Source organism: Vipera ursinii (assembly GCF_947247035.1).
Source record: "Vipera ursinii genome assembly, chromosome: 3".
NCBI lineage: Eukaryota > Metazoa > Chordata > Lepidosauria > Squamata > Viperidae > Vipera > Vipera ursinii.
In genome coordinates this window covers 62,899,529-62,918,967 of record NC_139516.1, presented here as the reverse complement: position 1 = coordinate 62,918,967, position 19,439 = coordinate 62,899,529, and the positions used below count along the sequence as shown (strand labels likewise).

At 40.3% G+C, this 19,439-nt stretch overlaps 1 protein-coding gene across 1 annotated transcript in view; it reads left to right on the top strand.

Annotated features, from left to right (window-relative positions):
• GLIS1 (GLIS family zinc finger 1) overlaps positions 1 to 19,439 on the top strand; it is a gene marked incomplete at its 5' end in the record, with an annotated part of 249,980 nt that overhangs the window by 179,714 nt on the left and 50,827 nt on the right. Inside the window, one exon of the mRNA XM_083359025.1 lies at positions 17,609 to 17,770. Within this exon, the coding sequence (XP_083215151.1) occupies positions 17,609 to 17,770 (162 nt within the window). The remainder of the gene's footprint in view (positions 1 to 17,608; positions 17,771 to 19,439) is intronic.

Below are 19,439 nucleotides of genomic sequence, written 5' to 3'. Positions count from 1 at the left end.
TTCTTTTACTGTTGTATTTCTAACTTTCCAGTTAGTGAGCTAGCTATTCCATCCCATTTAAAATAATTGTAATATGTAATAAAACAGAAAAAAATCACATATATATCAGTTATTTATGCAGCATACCGGTATATTCTCATGTTTAATGATCTGAGATTATTTGAAGTATAAGTCTCAATTAAACACAGGCCTTTGTTATCGGTACATTTTCATCATAAATGACTTGTTTGGAATAGCCAGGATGGCTACCATAGAAAGAATATATTAATAATAGTTAGATTTATAATTCTGATTTGTATTATTAGCACAATTAATGTCAAATTGAGTTATTGCTGCTTAATACATTATTATACGAACTAGGAACTTTAGGCTGCTGCTTTAATTTTATATAATTCTAAATCAGAAAGCAAAAGACATTGAAATTGGCTTACAAATCTTTTACTTTGGGTTTATTTAGGTAAAATATGAATTGATATATATTTGATAACAGATGCCAGAAACTCCCGTGATTTAAGCAAATGTGGTCTGACATCTGATGGAGGAAGTATCAACAGATACTCAAATATGTACTCAAAATGTAAAATTAGAACAAGGTTACCATCATCTTGGGAAAAATGCTTTCTTGACCTCAAACAGAGGAAATCACCTGTTGTGTAGCCAGTTCTTTGGAGGCAATAAGTGAGACAAGAGGTTGCAAACAGGAACATTGCTTTATTGAGGCAAATGGGAACAGAACTGAAACGGAGGCTGCTGCGCAGCTACTTATACGGTTGGCCACTAGGTGGCGGCCAATAGGTTTAAAGGGATCCATTCCTGCCCCAAATCATCCAATGATCTTCTTGGAGACAGCAAGTCTGGCTTAGTGACTGTTACACAGACACACCATTGAGCAACCATAAGCAGCATTCAAACAGACACGTGAAAAGTTCAAGTAAAAATCCCAATACATTACACCCCTTCCCCTTAGAATGTACACACATTATTTAAGAATATAATCTTGTAAATATTGTGGTGTTCTACGCAACCATTCAGAATGCCTGGGGGATCCAGGCAACTCCTGGTCTACCAGCTTGTCCGCTGGGCTGGGTAGACCAGGGCTCTTAAGTTCACGTGAGTTGGATTGACTCGAGTTCCTTTGGTTGGCCATTCCTGATCGGCACAAACCAATATCCAGTGAGGTAGCTGTGTCAGCAAAGCTGCCACGGTGTTTGGGTTGACTTTCCCCGTCTGGAGGCCCATGTTGCACTCCCAGACTATGTCCATCTACGACCACCTCCCTGTTGTACTGACTGAGTCCTTAGAGTGTGTGAACTGCTCTGTTTGGCTGCTGGTTTCCGGCTCTAGTTGCAGACCTGCCATGAGGTCCTCGCTTAGTGGCCATTCTGCAAAATGCTTCCGCAGCTGATCAATATGACGGCAAATGACTTGCCCCCCCATCCAGAGCCACCTCGTAAGAAAGAGGTCCCAAAATTTTGACAATTTTACCCGGCACCCACAAGTTCCCATGCCCATAGTTCTGGGCCCACACCCCATCACCCACTTGCAACCCCCTTGGAGCCTTTGGGTGTGTGGTGTCTGCTGCTACCTGGTCAGGATGCAACCTGTCCAGTTTCGTGATTAGCCTTCTTCCCCAGCAAAGCTCTGCTGGGCTCTTGCCCGTTGCTGTGCAAGGCATAGTGTGCTGGCAAAGCAAGAAATCAGCCAGCCTATGGTGCCAATCCCCGGTCACAATGCGCTTGAGTGACTCTTTTGTCGTATGTACCATGCATTTGGCCTGCCCGTTAGTCGAGGGGTGAAAGGGAGCCAATGTTGCATGCCTTATGAAGTTAGTCCTCAAGAAGGCCTGAAATTCTGCCACTGTGAACTGGGCCCCATTGTGTGGCCCATTTCTTTGCCAGGTTTGTGAACCAGTCTGTAGATGTAGGCTGACATAAAAATGGACCATCTTAACGTTCTAGGGGACAGTATTTGAGGCGTCTGCCTGTCTGTGGTAAATAACCCCAACAATGGCTTGTGGTCAGTGAAGACCGTGAACTTCCTGCCATACAAATAATTATGGAATTACTTGTATGGCAGGGCCTCTTTGTCAATCTGAGCATAATTGCACTCAACTGAGGACAATGTCCTTGAGTAATAGGCAGTGGGTACTTGAGTCCCGTCACTTAACAAATGGCTTAGTACAGCCCCCACCCCATAAGGGGATGCATCACATGCAATGCATACAGACAATTTCATTAAAGTATATAAGCACTGAATTTGAGGACAGTAGTGACTTTACTGCCTTAAAACTATTTTCGTGAACCTTGGTCCACTTCCACGAGGTGTTCTTGTCTAAGAGCTTGTGTAACGGCTCTGCCACTGTGGCCTTGTTAGGCAGGAATGCCTGGTAAAAATTCAGGAGACCCAGGAATGCCTGGAGCTCTCCTTTGGATCTGGGGCTTGGTGCCAGCTGAATTGCCTTCAGCTTGGACTTTGCAGGATGGATGCCTTCAGCATCAATACGGAATCTCAAGAACTCATTGGAAGGGACCCCAATTTTACACTTGTCCCTCTTCAGTTGGAGTCCCGCTGTACAGAACCATTGAAGGATGGCCTTGAGCCTCCTTGCAAGCACCTCAGTGGACTCACCGGCAATGAGCACATCGTCAAAATAGGGGCAGACCCCCAGAATGCCCTTGAGCGTACAGTCCAAAACTCCCTGGAAGATTCCTGGGACTACGCTAACCCTGAATTGAAGGTGTTTGATCTTAAAAGCCCCCCTATGTGTCACAATGGTTTGTGTGGCCCCTATGGCCTCATCCACATCCACTGCTGATAGGCCTGTGCCAAATCTAACTTAGCAAACATGGTACCCCCTTGCAGCGATGCCAAAATGTGACTAACAACTGGCACCAGGTACGCGTGCTGCTGTAGTGCCCGGTTAATGGTGTACTTGTAATCAGTGCAAATCCTGACCTCCCAGTTGGCCTTAAGTGGCATGACAATGGGAGTTTCCCATTCACCCCCATCTATGGGCTGTAATACCCCCTGACTGATTAGCTTGTCCAGCTCTGCATCAATTTTGTGTTTCAGTGCAAATGGCACTCTACGCGGCTTGATCCTAATAAGCGTTACGGCAGGATCAAGCTTAAAGGCTATCGGAGGGCCCTTGTCCTCTCTCAGGCTTGTGTCAAAAACATCTGCAAATTCCTCTCATACTGACGCCAAATTTGCTGCTTGTGTCTGGTGAATCCCAGTTACTTGAATGTCCTGTGCATCAAACCAATCAAGCCGTATTAAACTTGTTCTCTGGCCCTCCACCACAATCACATGTAGGGGTTCCAAAAACTCCTTGAATTTGACGGCCAAAGTGGCCTCGTCCTTGATGGCTACTTGGGAATTCTGGAAGTCAGTTAGAATGATATCAGATAGCCTAAGCTTGGCCCATCTCTTGCTGTGGTTGCACACAAATCGGAAAGTCTCCAGGGAAATAATGGATACAGCTGAACCAGTGTCCAGTTCCATCCTGCAAGGAACACCTTGCAGCTCGACGTGAAGCCGAAGTTTTGGCTTAAGGGGGCGGTGAGCTCCAGTGCGGCAAATGCTCCGATGACTGGAGCAGAACCCTACTCTATGCTGCCCCGGGGCCCTGGTACCTCTGCTGATCAATTGTCCAATTGGCGGTTCTTCTGGCAACCTCTACAGACGGCTGCGATGTGGCCGGGTTTTCCGCAGGCCCGACACGTGGCCACTTGGAACCTGCAGTCCGCTTGTTGGTGGCAGCCGCCACAACCCAAACACTGAAGGAAGGGGAACTGCCTTGTAAGAGGGCTTCAGTTCCTTGTTGTGGTGACGTTGGATCTTGTCAACTTCGTGGTCGGAGTCAATGTCTTCTGAATGATCGGCGTCCTCATGGTGGACAGCTTCCTTGTGAGGAGTACTTTTGGCGGGCCGCAACGCCTTCACAACCCCAGCAGCAGCTTCGTCCACCATGACTTTTTTTAGGGCTTCCTGGAGCAAGAGAGTCTCTTTTGCAAAAAGTTTTTGTTAAAGCTCTGCTCCTGAATCCACAGACGAGTCGGTCTCAAAGCCTTTCTTCCAAGTCCGAAAATTGGCACAGGTGCGAAGCTTGTCTCAATGCCACGATGAACTCTGTGGCCATCTTGCCTGGTTGTTGGACTCGCTGTTCGAAGGCATGCCTCCACGCTATCACCGACAACTTCGGTTGGAAATGGTCGCCAAACTGTTTCTTTAGATCCACGTAAGTAATGGACTCCAGCTGTGCCGGTGCAACTAAGTTCTCCGCGATGTCGAATGTTGCAGGCCTGCAGACACATAGAAGTGTTGTGGCCTTCAGGCCATCTTCGGCGACTTGATTTGCGCGGAGGTAGTTCTCTACTCTTGAAATGTAGGACAACCATCTCTGGGTGAGTGACATCGAATTCCTCGAGCTTTCCAACCTTCGACATGGTGAGAAGTCTTCACGACTCAGGTCTCGCTTTGCTTCTTGCTGCTTCTTCGTAGGCCCTGGACTGGACCGCAGGGCACGTGGTCGCTAGCATGGCTTGCTAGGCCGACCGAGGGGGGGAAAACACGGTCCCTGCCAGGCACTATGCTGGCCTTACCCCCTAGTGACTTCAAGCTCTTTTGAAGAAGCAGCATCCCATCCTTGGCACCAGTGTTGTGTAGCCGGTTCTTTGCAGGCAATAAGCGAGATGAAAGATTGCATACAGGAACATTGCTTTATTGAGGCAAACAGGAACAGAACTGAAATGGAGGCTGCTGCGCAGCTACTTATACAGTTGGCCACTAGGCGGCGGCCAATAGGTTTAAAGGAACCCATTCCTACCCCAAATCATCCAATGATCTTCTTGGAGACAGCAAGTCTGGCTTAGTCAGTGACCGTTACACAGACACACCATTGTGCAACCATAAGCAGCATTCAAACAGACACGTGAAACAGTTCAAGTAAAAATCCCAATACATTACATCATCATATACTAATTCATTCACTTTCAGTGCACAGCATGTCAAACCCAAATACTGCTATTGCCACTTAGTTTCCCCACCTCACAGCTAGGAGAAATGAAATCAATATATAATGGTTGCTAGAATAAATGAATAATCTGGGTTGTTGATTTTTTTATTATGAAGGCTGTTTGTTTATTTCCATTTTTATATAGCACTCCATTCCCAAAGATTCCGAGCAGCTTACAGCAAACTAATAAAAAAATAAGGTTGGTAATTCAAAATACATAGTTCATTACAACCAACACAGTATACCACAGTTCAAGGATCATGTGAGCTTCACTCATCCCTAAATGCCCCTCTGTAGACCTACATTTTCATGGCTCTTTGGAAACATAATAATAGTCCAATATCTTAGTAGACTATTCCAAAAGAATGGTAATGCAATTGATGATAAAAAAGATCATGAAATGTATAGAAACAAATTCACATTTTTTAAAGTACAATATGACTAATCAAGATTTCAATCTCAACCCCTTTACTGCTTTTCCAAATGGGAAATGCTGAAATGTACTTTCCATTAAAATACACTGTTATATTGTTTAATTGTAAGATTCATCTGAGTATCATAAGTGACAGATAAGACCCTCCCCCAAAAGTGATGTACTAAAATTAAAAAGCAAAATCTCTCCTCCTCTCCTCCCCCATTAAAGAATTATAAAATTAAGTAGACTATATGAATAGTTAATTTTATCTTTGGTGTATTATCTTTGGTGTTGAAAAACAGCTTTAAAAGGAAAACGTTTTGGGGAGCTGAAATGGGTGGGAAGAATGATCAAGCAGAATTGTGAAGGTATCAATTTAATATTTGACACAGAAGATGTTTGCTCAGTAAGTTGGGGTATTTCCTGACTTATAATAAACACAAGGAATAGGGCATATTTATTTTTATTTTATTTTAATTCCATTTATATCCCGCCCTTCTCCGAAGACTCAGGGCGGCTTTACAAGCTTAGCAGTAGCCTTCATTCTATGTATATGCCTGCTTATTAGGGCTTTCACACACACCCCAAACGGCATTATTACAAAGTCAGCTTAATTGCCCCCAACAATCTGGGTCCTCATTTTACCTACCTCGGAAGGATGGAAGGCTGAGTCAACCTTGAGCCTGGTGGGACTCGAACCTGCACTAATTGCAGGCAGCTGGTGTTACTTAAGGAGGCATTAGCCCACTGCTCCACCAAGGCTCTAGTTCTTCATGCCCACTTGGCTTCCCTAGTTAGCCATCTGATGCTTTTATGCAGGCCAAGTTTTATTAACTGAGAATACACTCTGGTTGAACAATCAGGTTCATAAACAGCGGTACTGTGCAAGCCAGGAGCTTGAATTCAGATATAACAGTAGGGTTTTCAGTTTGGGGTTACCGTAGCTATTTGTCTAGCAGGAAGAACCAAGTGGGAGCAAACATACTGTCTGTAAAAGGCAAGACAAAATTTATATGAATTTATTCGGTGATTCTATGGTTACACACTAAAAGTTCTCTAAAGAGCGTAAATGCATAAAATAAAGAACAAGAATTCTTGGATTATGATAGGAAAAGAAAAGGGGGAAAGGAGGAGATAGAAATATGAACCCGACTAACTGTGTAAAACAGTTGGTTTGAAAAGTGAACTAAATTTTCACTTTAACTCCAATAGCTTTATATGCATTCTTAGATAATATTTCTTCACTGTCAACATTATTGAACTTTTCAGGTGTTCTGATACAATTAATGTAGAGATTGTAAAAAGCACGGTAGATGAACAATCCACAAAATATGGGGTGATATTGATTTGATACTTTCTCTAATACAGATTTGTATCTAGGTGAGCAGCTATATATCCCAGCCACTTCACACACTAACTTGGGGATATCATTCTAAACTCTATGTTGACAATTTGGGGTCCAAGCACCAGGCAACATAATAGATACCATTGTGGAAGACTATATGTCATCCACCTGATATAGCTAGTTCACTTGATCTTTGTGCACCTATATTATTTCCTATTATTAAACAGGACAAACTTGTGGGAATCAACTGGATAATCCTTGAACAGGCAAATATTTTTAACTCTTTAAATGCCCCCCTTTTCTCTATATCAGGGGTGTCAAACTGCGGGCTGGTTGCATCATGCGGAGGCCAAGCCCAGCCCATCTCCAGCAATGCGAAAAAAGTCACGATATGTCGCGACACGTCATGTGACACCCGTGCTCGCTCTCTATCGTTCCTTGTTTGTCTTTTTCCTTGTTTGCCTTTCCTCCACAGATCTATCATTGTATAATAATGCATTGCATTAGACCTTTTTTCATAATGCTTTCCCCTTGTTACTTTAAAACTCCAGATGCTTTGTAATTCATGATTCCTTTTTACTAACTTTCTTTTGTAACACGCGACACATGTGGTATTTTAGTTTTTAAAATGCCGGGCTATGCTAATCAGCCACTTCTTTTCATTCTCCTCCTCCTGCTGTTGCTTTTTTGTCTTTGATATATTGGTTCTAATATAAAGAGAACCTTTGTACCAAATTGAGTTGAAATTAGCAGAGAAGAAGCAGAGTGGTTATAGAACTATAGTTATTTCTAAAAAGGATGTACAGGAGATTTTTTGTAAAACCTGTACTCTTTGTTATAATGAGAAGCCTTCTGAATGGGGAACAGATTAGAAAAAAAACATCTGGTGGAAGAAAGGAAGAGAAAGGGCTAAAGTCACAAATGTACTGTAAACCACTGCTTAGTTTCCTATTTTATTTGCAGAAGTTGGAGCTGTAATGTGATGATGGATATGTTTTGTTGTGTGGTTCATCATACCCAGATTATCTAGAATCTAAAAAATCTTGAAAGACAGGGAAATAAATGACCTGTATTTTTGTTCTAGACCAGACATGTCAAACACAAGGCCCGGGGGCCGGATCCGGCCCGCGAAGTGGTTTCATGCGGCCCACGAAGCCATCCTGGAAACAGTGAGGGAATGGCCCCCCACTGCCTTGGCCCTGGCCCAGAGACCCTCCTTCTGCCAGAGACCCTCAGATCTGTCCTACTCCTGCCTAGGCCCCCATAGGCACCCTTGATGCGAACAATGTAGAGCTGGCCACACCCACCCAGTAGGCCATACATACTCTAGCCACGCCCTCTCAGTAGGCCACGCCCACCCTGGCCATACCCACCCAGCCCCTTGAGGGCAACCGCAATGCTGATGCGGCCCTCAGTGAAATTGAGTTTGACACCCCTGTTCTAGACCGTAGACTAATAAACATCTGTGCTACAGGATCAGCTTGTTGAGCTTTGTGAATGTTTGATTTTCATGAAAAAAAAATCGTTATTCTCTTCTATGGTTGAAAATAATAGAATGTTTGCAAAAGTTAGCCAAATCATATGCAATGCATATTAAATGTAAGTTTTATTAATTAAATACTTCAGAAGAAGAAGGAACATTTCATAGAGCTCAGAAGAAGCTCAGCTCTTTTGAGAAAACAGAGGATTTCCTATTGATAGCCTTAAATGTTTTGGGAATGAAACATTTCAGGTTTTCCATCTGTAGGCTGTCTGAGATGTCAACAGCCAATATGACCTACTGTTTTCCTTGTAAGTCTATAAATAAAAGGTAGCTTGTTTAACTGATCTTGCTACTGAAAGCAGAAGTGTGTATTAATAAGCTTTCTCTAATGGCACACTAACTCTATTTACAGCAGTGCTCCTGTGAAACCTTCTCCTTTACAGTCATAATTCATTTCCAGTGAATATGTACTCCACCTTATGGCCCCAAATGATGTATTTTTATTGGTTTCCTCCCCTTCCTGACAACTGACAGTTGTTCTAGACACCATTGCAATTAAGTATCCTTAGGAGCACATTCAACATTTAATAATGCATTGATATTTGTGTTTATCCATGTCTTTATGAATTGCTGTGTAAATACATGGCCCTGATAAAATGGCACAATTATTTTTGAAAAATTGAGAACAATGTAATTTGTCATTTTTGTTATGTTTTCAGCTCTTTATAGTAAGAAATTGTTTTGTTAAATATTTAATTAAAAAAGTCTCATATGTTAAAATGTTCAGCTATAAGAACTTTGGCATGCAGGGATAGCAAGCGGTATAGCAGCAGGTTAGGAAGTTTTCACAGGATAAAATTAACTTCTCAAGTCACAAAGGTTTGTATAGATGCCCCTGTTGTCACATTTGCCGACATATGACCATCACAGAATAATGATGTAAAATAATCAAAAGACTTTCTAAAAACAATTCTCAATCTATAAATTATTTATTATTCTTGCATGTATATTAAATGCATTGGGTTAAATATATTTGTGAAGTGTTGCAGTTCCTAAATTTGCTATCTTGTCTTAATTAGGTAAATGTGTGTTAAGTAAATGCGCTTAATTCAGCTAACAAAATTATTCATTTGCAGCCAACTTGTACAAGTGCAAAAATTAATAATTGTATTGTTATCCCAATTATCAGACTTTAGCAAAACATGAGAGGTACTCAGATGACCTGTTGATAAAGCCAAAAGCTTTCTAAGATAATAACATTCATATTATTCATAATAATTCAGATTCCTACTTCTCTTTAGAAATGTTTTAATAATTCATTCTGAGTGTTTTTATATTCTACAAAATACAACTAAAATTTTCCAAAGAAAATAATTTGGAAGTTACTTTTTTAAAAAAATCTAAGATTCAACCACAACATATTCTGTGCAGTTGGAGATGAAGGTTATTATTAGATCTGATCTGAAAATCAATGGGCATTTTGTCATTAAACTTTTTTAAAAATTACTCTTAAGTGACATGGGTTCATACCTTCAGACTGAAGACAGTGTGATGCTACAAACACTGCCCTCAATCTCAAGTGTTTATCCTCGGTGACATCATTCATACAGCCACATTTTATTAGCCATATAGTCATCATGTCATTGTTGTGTTTAGACTGTGATTAATGGTTTGCTCCGTAAGGCCATATGATTCAGGAAGCCTTGCCCTAAATTTGAGCTGTCTTCAGCAATGACTTTATAAGCCAATCTTATTTGACTATGTGATGACATCACCTCTTTTGAGGAAGAGAAAGACCAAATTAATGACACCAGTCTAACAGGTGTTCAGACTTCACATACTTAGGGCAAGATGTAAGATAAATAAAGAAAAAGATTGTGGAACATCCTATTAACTCCTGTTTTGAGTACACTGAAGATGTTTACAGGTAAACTGTTCTGCACAACTACAATTACTATTTTGTAATGCAACTATTTTCCCTATATTATACTTGTAAGCAATCAGACTGGCTTTGGGAAATCCCTATAACTAAATTTTAAAAACTGGAGATTTTTTGTCCATAAATTCAAAGAATTGCACTCTTTAAAAAAGATATTTTTATTTGCACTCCAGAGTTTGTTCATTTGGGAAATGTTATTTCTGTATGTGCTGGAGGCAGAAAATCCAGAACAAGCTGTACTGCTTTTTTTCTTAACGAATTGGGATATCTACATCAGGAGAGTGATCTGCAACATCTGTATTTTATAGGGTTTTTTCTGATCTTCTGGCATGTTGCTGCATTGTTTTCAGTGGAATTATGCCAGAATCAGCAACAAGTTCAGCAGCCAGGGAAAAACATGTTTGCACACTGCAAACTTAGTTACTCTAAAGAAATGGCAGCAAAATGGTTGTCATCAGATCTAAGAGCTGGAAACAACACAATGGATCATTTGGCTTAGAGATTGCCAATTGGCAGTCCGTGAATCATTTGTGGCTTGCAAAAGCACTTTTATCTTGCCACCTCACCAAATTTAGAATAAAGACTTGTAACTCTTTCGATCTGTTTTTTTCTTCCAAAAACATATAAATTGTTTTCAATGAGATATTTTATATGTGATTTTACATTGCTACAATCCCCAATTGTGTGTAACAATATATGAGTAGTATATTTTTGTTTTGAAATGTACAAATTTCTGTGTTTATAGGAAGATTGTTATTGTCAGCCAGTTTGCTATAAAGACACCAAACTTTATTCATGTAAGTTTTTAGAATCAGATGAGTTAACCAGATGGAAGTTTTGGATGTCATCTTGGAGTTTTTTTCTATGGTCTTTGAGAATTTATGAAGAATATAATGTCAAAGGGTTGAAAAAGCCAAGTATTTTTCTTGTCTTCAAAAAAGGTGATCCAATTAACTATAGATGAACCAGTGGTGTACTGGTGCAAATAGGGTGTATATGACTGTGGTCCATAATCCTGTGTTTCAGTAGCAACTGTGCTTGCATCTTCAGTGGAAATTTTTTTGTCTAAATCACGTTTACTAAATGTTGAAGCTCACTGCTCCTAACAAATATCAGCCATGAAAACCTACAGCAATTAATATCAAATCTTCCCAGGTTTGGCCATCAGAGCAAGTTGAGCCTAGAGCAGAATGACACTGAAATATCAACTATAAAGTCTGACAGTAAAAGTGATTCATCATCATTATGATTTGGGTCTGCTTTACTGCATCAGGGCCTGGACAGCTCATCATTGTAAAATCCATTATGAATTTTTCAATGTACCAGAGGATGCCTAAGGATAATGCAAGACCATCTGTCAGAAGATTGAAGCTCAACTGAAAATGGAAAATGACAATGACAATGACCCTATCCATTTAATCTCTGAGGCATTGGCTGACCAAAAAAAAAGAGGAAATGGAGGATTCTGGGATAGCTAAATCAAATATCAAGATGTTGTGGATTGATTTGAAATGGGCTGTGCATGCAAGAAACTCCTTAAACACTGCATAGTTGAAAAGATTCTGGATGGAGGAATTGGAAAAATACCTCCCAGTTGATGTCAGAGACTGTTAGAGTTATAAGAAATGCCTATTTGAGGTAGTTTCTGCAAAAAGGGGCAATACCAGGTATAGACTCAAGGTGTATCACTTTTTCTAGAGAAAAAAAATGGCAAATCTTAATTTTTTGATGAATAAATAATTGCAGAATCAGTTTTTCATACTTTTTTGTTCAGTCAGGTACCTTTTAACTTCATGTACCTTTGAATGAAGATAAAATATTGGTATGTCTACATCTGTTAAAAAAATTCACATGGAGTGTACCTACTTTTTCACATGATAATAAACTGTCTTGGGATTTTCCTTTCCTTTGGATGTTTAAATAGAGGCTAGATTAAATAAATAATTAATACTAATTAACCTATAGTTGTGGATTCCTGCACTGAGCACAGTGAGGGAGTAGATAGAATAGAATAGAATCAAGCTGGAAGGGACCTTGGAGGTCTTCTAGTCCAGCCCTCTGCTCAAGTAGGAGAACCTATACCAGGGGTAGGCAACCTTGGCTCTTTTATGACTCGTGGACTTCAACTCCCAGAATTACTGAGACAGCCATGCTCAGTTTAATGCAATTTATCTCAGTGAAATATTAGTCCACTTTCATGGATATACTGTATTTTTTGGACCATAAGATGCACTTTTCCCCAAAAAAAGTAGGGGGGAAAACGAGGGTGCATCTTATGGTCCGAAGCTGATCCGTATGGCCAGCCCCAATCTCCGCAAGTGGAAAGCAAGGGAGATTGCCAGGAGCATAAATCGGCACGTGCTGAGAAACGCCAATCTCGCGCTCCTGCAATCTCCCTCGTTTCAGCCTGCTTTCTCTTGTAGCAAGGGAAGCTGAAACCGAGCAAGGGAGATTGCAGGAGTGTGAGATCAGCCGATTCGCGTTCCTGGCAATCTCCCTTGCTCCGTTTTAGCTTGCTTTCTGCAAGAGAAAGCCGGGCTGCAGGGCCGCCTCCGCAGGTAATGCTCTAACGTGGAGAGGGAAGGACAAAGAGGGAGGGAAGGAATGAAAGAAGGAAGGGACAATGGGAGAGGGAGGGAGAGAAATAGAGAGAGAAAAAGGGAGAGAGAGAAGGAGAAAGGGAGGGAGAGAGAAGGAGAAAGGGAGAGAAATAGGGAGAGAGAGAAAGGGAGAGGGAAAGAGAGGGAGAGAGAAAGAAAGGGAGAGAGACAAGGAGAAAGGAAGAGGGAGGGAAATGGAGAGAGAGAAAGGGAGAAATAGAGGGAAAGAGAAAAATAGGGAGAGAGAGGAGAGAGGAAGAAACAGGGAGGGAGGGAGAGGGAGAGAAAGAGAAGGGGAGAGAGAGAAATTAAATTAGTAACATGATTGTTAAGTGAATCTGGTTTCCCCACTAACTTTGCTTGTCAGAAGGTTGTAAAAGGCAATCACATGACCCTGGAACAATGTGACCATCATAAATATGAATCGATTGCCAAGCATCCGAATGTAAATCACATGACCCTGGGGATGCTGCAATGGTCATAAGTGTGAAAAATGGTCATAAGTCACTTTTTTCAGTGCCGTCGTAACTGAACAGTCACTGGGCGACTGGTGGTACTCGGACATTGCCTTGTCCTAAAAGTGGTGCAATGGATGAAAAGGTTGAAAAGCCCTGTTTTAGTATACCGGTACTATTTGGTTCAGAATATTTTTTTTCCTTGTTTTCCTGCTCTAAAAACTGGGTGCGTCTTATGGTCAGGTGTGTCTTATGGTCCGAAAAATACGGTAAGTGTTGCCTTTTGTGTTCTGGAGAAGACCACACAGTAAATTCTTGTAAGAATAACTAGGCTTTTACAGCATAAACATGACACAAGCATTCCTCTCATCTGTGTGCCACACTTTGCAAACAAGCCATCATAGTGAGATATTCTTTTATAGCCCTTTTATCTTCCTGTTGTCTTTACATCATGTCTTAAATAGGTCTGAAATTCCTGTGTGGAGTCCAGGACTTTGCTTTGTTCTTACTAGCATCAGAAGAATCAATAGAGTAAATCTGCCTTACCTTCTCCCAGTCAAAGCAAATAGGCATTTGTATTTCGGATCTTTCAGTCAGAATAACAGAACAACAGAGTTGGAAGGGACCTTGGAGATCTTCTAATCCAACCCCTTGCTTAAGCAGAAGACCTTAACCATTTGAGACAGGTGGCTGTCCAGTCTTTTCTTAAAAACCTCCCGTCCAGAAGTACCTACAGCTTCTGAAGGCAAGCTGTTCCACTGCTTAATTGTTCTCAATTTCTCCTTAATTCCAAATTGCTTCTCTCCTTGATTAGTTTCCATCCATTGTTTCTTGTCTTGTCTTCTGGTGCTTTGGAAAATAGGTTCACCCCCTCTTCCCCTATATCATTTTTAACAAATGTCAGGTAGAGGTCATTGATCTTTATCTGAGATGCTATCTATGTCCTTGCTGCTGGGTTCATCCATTTGGACCATCTTTTCTCTTTTGGGTTAAATCTTAATTTTAGAATAAAAATGTGAATAAATCCCATGTAGATCTTTTTCCCCGCACCATTCCTCTACATTGATCAGACCCAGCACTTCCCATCTCATTTATTTTGAATCAATTATATCTGTATCTGTAGCCACTTCCCCCATGGTCATTCTGCCTTCAGGCTCATGTCCTCAACCATTGCTTGCTTCTAGGACTATCATCACCACTCTACAGTCTCTGGTTAATCCATCTATGGAAGCCACAGTACTATGATGCTGATTACTACAAGGTTAGCTAAATATGTTTCTTATACTTGATCACCCATGTATTTATTTCTATATAGCTGCATATCTTGCTGTTCTGACTCTGGGAAGCTCATAAAATTAAAAAGCAAAAAGCATTACAAAGACAACCACAAAAACCCTGCAAAAATCATTAAAAAACAATAAAAGGATTAAACTATTAAAAACAATTTGTGGAAGAACATTGTTTCATTTTCCTCGAAATGTAACTATTTAATTGTCTCTTTACCATCTCTAAATCCCCAGGCTAGATGACAGAGCCATGTCTTCAGGCACTTCTAGAATGCCAATGATGTTCCTTTTTTTAAAAAAATAGTAATTATATTAAAAATTACAACTACAATGATACAAAAATAATGCAAACTAAAAAATTTAGGAGAGTAGAAAAGAAAAACAAAGTAGGAAAGAAGGAAAAAATGAGAATCTAGTAAAGAAAAATATATCAAAAATGACTTCCTCTTTATCTCAACAAGTATCAACAATTAAGTAACTTATCACCTTCTCTTAGGTAAAGGTAAAGGTTCCACCACACATGCGTGCTAGTCGTTTCCGACTCTAGGGGCCAGTGCTCATCTCCGTTTCAAAGCCGAAGAGCCAGCGCTTGTCCGAGGACGTCTCCGTGGTCATATGGCCGGCATGACTAGACGCCAAAGGCGCACGGAACGCTGTTTCCTTCCCACTGGAGTGGTCCCTATTTTTCTACTTGCATTTTTACGTGCTTTCAAACTGCTAGGTTGGCAGAAGCTGGGACGAGTAACAGGCGCTCACTCTGTTACGCGGCACTCGGGATTCGACCCGCCAAACTGCTGACCTTCTGATCGACAAGCTCAGCGTCCTAACCCACGTTCTCTTCTGCTCATATCCCATCTCTTATTTATAAACAGATTCTTAAAAGCCTCATCAGTCAATCAGAATAGAGCTGGAAGGGACCGTGGAGGTCTTCTAGTCCAACCCCCTGCTTTAGCAGGAAACCCTGTACAATTTCAGACAAGTGACTGTCCGGTCTTTTCTTATTACTTTTTCTTTGTCCCCTCTCATAGAATTCTTCAAAGCTTTAACAAGTCTCTTTTGTAAATCTGATATAGGAAAATTATCCAGGTCACTCTCATGGTTGTTATTTGTATAGTCCTTTTAATTATTAAGGCATTGGCTGGTTTCTTTTGTATACCCAATGTATCATCTTTTTCTATATCATTCTTGTAACCAGTAATTTTTAGATCCACTTTCAGATCAGCCTCAAACTTGTCAGGTTAAACTTGTTAGTCTTCCATAACATCTTTGAAACACATTCTCTATTCACATAGCTTAATAGAGGCAGATATTCTTAAAATTAACCTCTGGTTCCATTGTTCAAAAACATCCTTCGGTATGTTCAAGGGTTAAAATATTTTGCTCCCTTTATTAGTAAATCAAACTTAAATGTTCTTTTCCTTTAATTGTGATTTTTATTTCCTTCTAGTGTCCAACCTTCAAAGTATCATCCTACCATTTTTTATGCAAAACAAGATTAATTTCCCACTAATTAATATATAATTCCAAATTCTTTCAAATTTATCTGGACCCTTAGTTCATCCAAAATCAAAGTTTTAACCATCCCTTTGCTGTTTATTCCAGAAAAAAATCAAGTCTTTAAACTTGTAGCTAAAACTTCTTTTGCTAAGGATTGAACGAAACTCATCCACTGATGTAAAGCTTGTATATCCAAAGGTTCCTAATAGTTGAATACCAGTTAACAAGCAGCTTCCAAAAGCAAAGTAAAAAAAGGAAGTAAGCTAACCCAGTATGTCTTTAAAGGCGCAATATTGGATTGAATAAGTAACTATTCCCTCATCTTTCAGAGCTCTAAATCTGCTGGTGACTATTGTCTTGCAGTCTCCTTGTAAGGATGGAGCATTTGTGGGCAACATAATTTCACAGGGACAAGTGTCCTGACCTTTTAAGGCCCATCTAAGAGATTTCATATCAGAATAACAAAGTTGTAAGGGACTTTGGAAGTCTTTTAGTCCAATTCCCACTCAAGTAGGAAACTACACCATTTCAGACAAATCTCTTCTTAAAAACCTCCAGTGTTGGAGTAACACAATTTCTGGAAGCAAGACATTCCACTGATTAATTGTTCTAACTGTCAGGAAGTTTCTTCTTAGTTCTAAATTAGTTCTGTCCTTGATTAGTTTCCATCATTGCTTCTTTTCCTACCTTCAGGAGAATATGTTGACTCCCTGTTCTTTGTGCCAGCCCCTTAGATGTTTGAATACTGCCATCATGTCATCCCTAGTTCTTCTTTTCTTTAAACTAGACATAGTTTAATTTCTACAACTGTTCTTCGTATGTTTTAACCTCCAGTCCCCTAATCACCTTTGTTTCTCTTCTCTTCACTCTTTCTAGATTCCCAACATCTTTTTTTATATCATGGCGGCAAAAACTGTGGTCATAACAAGGCATTATAAACACTTCACTTATCTTGATTCTAACCATCTGTAAATGCAGCCTATGTAAATGTTGGCTTTTTTGGCAGCTGCATCACGTTACTGGTTAATATTTAAGTGATTGTCCACTAAGACTTCAAGATGCCTCTTTCTACTCAGCATTTTTCCAAGTGGGTAGTTGCAATTATCAAACTTTCTTACAAATTAGCAAAGGAACTGTTCCTCTCTTGTGACTAATTACATGCAATAGGCAAGAACGATATACCCATCAAGAAATTCTGTAAATATTAGAAGCTTCCAAATGTGCTCTGTCCAGGGATATACCCCATGCATGTGAAGACCACTCCAAGAACTTTAGTTATCAGTAAGTATCTAGTAGTTTTTTCCCTAATGCTCCTTTATTTAATGCCATGTTTTGGAGGCTTAACACTGTACATATGTGAAAATTGTATTACCAACCCATGTCCCATTCATAGTAAAATATTCAAACAGCAAAGCCAAATGTGTTTCATCCATAAATTTTAGCAGATGTTCTGAATTCTGGTTGATTTGTTGCATGCTCACTTTGGATGGTCTTTTAAATATTGTACTCATTATAATACATTATGGTTTATTTAATAAAGGTTTACAGAGTTTTTTATGGCTTTATTGCAGTTTGAAGGATGTAACAAAGCATTTTCTCGGCTTGAAAACCTTAAGATCCACCTACGAAGTCATACGGGTGAGAAGCCTTATCTTTGTCAGCATCCTGGCTGCCAGAAAGCTTTCAGCAACTCTAGTGACCGGGCTAAGCATCAACGAACACACCTGGATACTGTAAGCATGATGTTATTTCATAAAATGCTCAGTGAAATACAGCTGTCATAGCAGGTCCTTCTCTGCAACCTGTTCTGTCCCAGCCCATGTGAGTCCTTGCTATGCTCACAAGAAGAAACTCCTCTTCCAATCAAGCAGGCGGGAACAGCAGGAAAAATCCAAACCTCTTTTATTATTCACAGACCTGAGTCAGTGTCCAAGGCAAACACACAGTTCACAGCAACTCGATCCTTAACACAAACAGTTGCCTTCGGCAACCAGCACCTCCCACACCTTCCCTTTTATTATGCAGCCAAGGCGTGGCTTTCCTAATGCCTGCTCCTTTGCCTTTGGAGCCGCCCCATTTCATTCCTTTGTCCTGCTCTCTTTTCTTCTCAGCGCTGTCGTACATCCTGGATATTTCCCAGCTGCACTTCATCACTGTCCCACTCACTCCCAGCACAGCTGTGTCTCAGCCTCAGCGCAAGTAGAGGGGCCAGGCTCCTTGTCAGACTGTAAGTCTTGGAGCTCCTCAGAGTCATCCTCTGACTAATGTCACTCCAGGCCCCTCCTCCTCCTCCTCCTCTGAGTCCTCAGACTCAGCTGCCAGATTCACAGGCTGGCGAGGAATCACAACACAACCATCACAAGTTTCTTTTGATAAAATACAACAATTTAGTCAGTGCCATGATGGAAGAATGATGAAAATAGGGCCCATGATGTTCCTGAATGACAGAAAATAGAAAAATAGAAAATTAGAAAATAGAGCAAGTATTCGTAACAATTCAGAGATAGCAATAGCACTTAGACTTATATACTGCTTCATAGTGCACTCTCTAAGCAGTTTACAGAATCAGCATATTGCCTCCAATAATCTGGGCCCTCATTTTAACGATCTCGGAAGGATGGAAGGCTGAGTCAACCTTGAGCCGGTCGAACTCCTGGTTGTGGCAACGTTAGCCTGCAACACTACACTCTAACCACTGTGCCACCACGGCTCATGGTGTTACATGTTATTGGGTTTATTTATGTATATTGTTCTTCATTAACACATGATTTTAAGTGGTTTAACATAAAGTTAGATTTTTAAATTTTAGCCATCTCAAAATGTAACATACTAAAAACACATGACCATGCATCAGATAAAAGAGTCAGCCAAAATATATAAAATATCAGAGTGAAGAAATCTTACCTAATATTTTAGATAGTAGTGCTAGTACCTAACAAAGCATTAGAACCAGTAAATAGATATCTATAGTTGATTTCCTGTTCTTTCCACTATAAATTCCAGCATTGTTGATAACAATGGTAAGGAATCCTGGAATTTTTACCCAAAATATCAGGAGAGCATTTGGTTAAGGAAGGTTATAATACATCAGCCACAGAGAATCACCAAGTTTGCTTTTCTACTATTTTGCCATGCAATTAATTTGTCTTCATCTGAATTAATATTTTACATACCTTTGAAAACCTTTCTCTGTAGACTTAAAATCTTCGCTATGTGATTTTTTTTATTGAAATTCTTCCACGAATCATTTGAAATGTCAGGCCATGTCTCAAACTAAAATGCATTTTGTTACCTAAGATTATAAATGAAAGCCTGCATGCCTGATCCCTCATCTGCTGCCTTTTATAGGTTTTGGATATCAGCTCAGAATTGGCAGTCAAACTCATCTGTAAGCCATCAGAT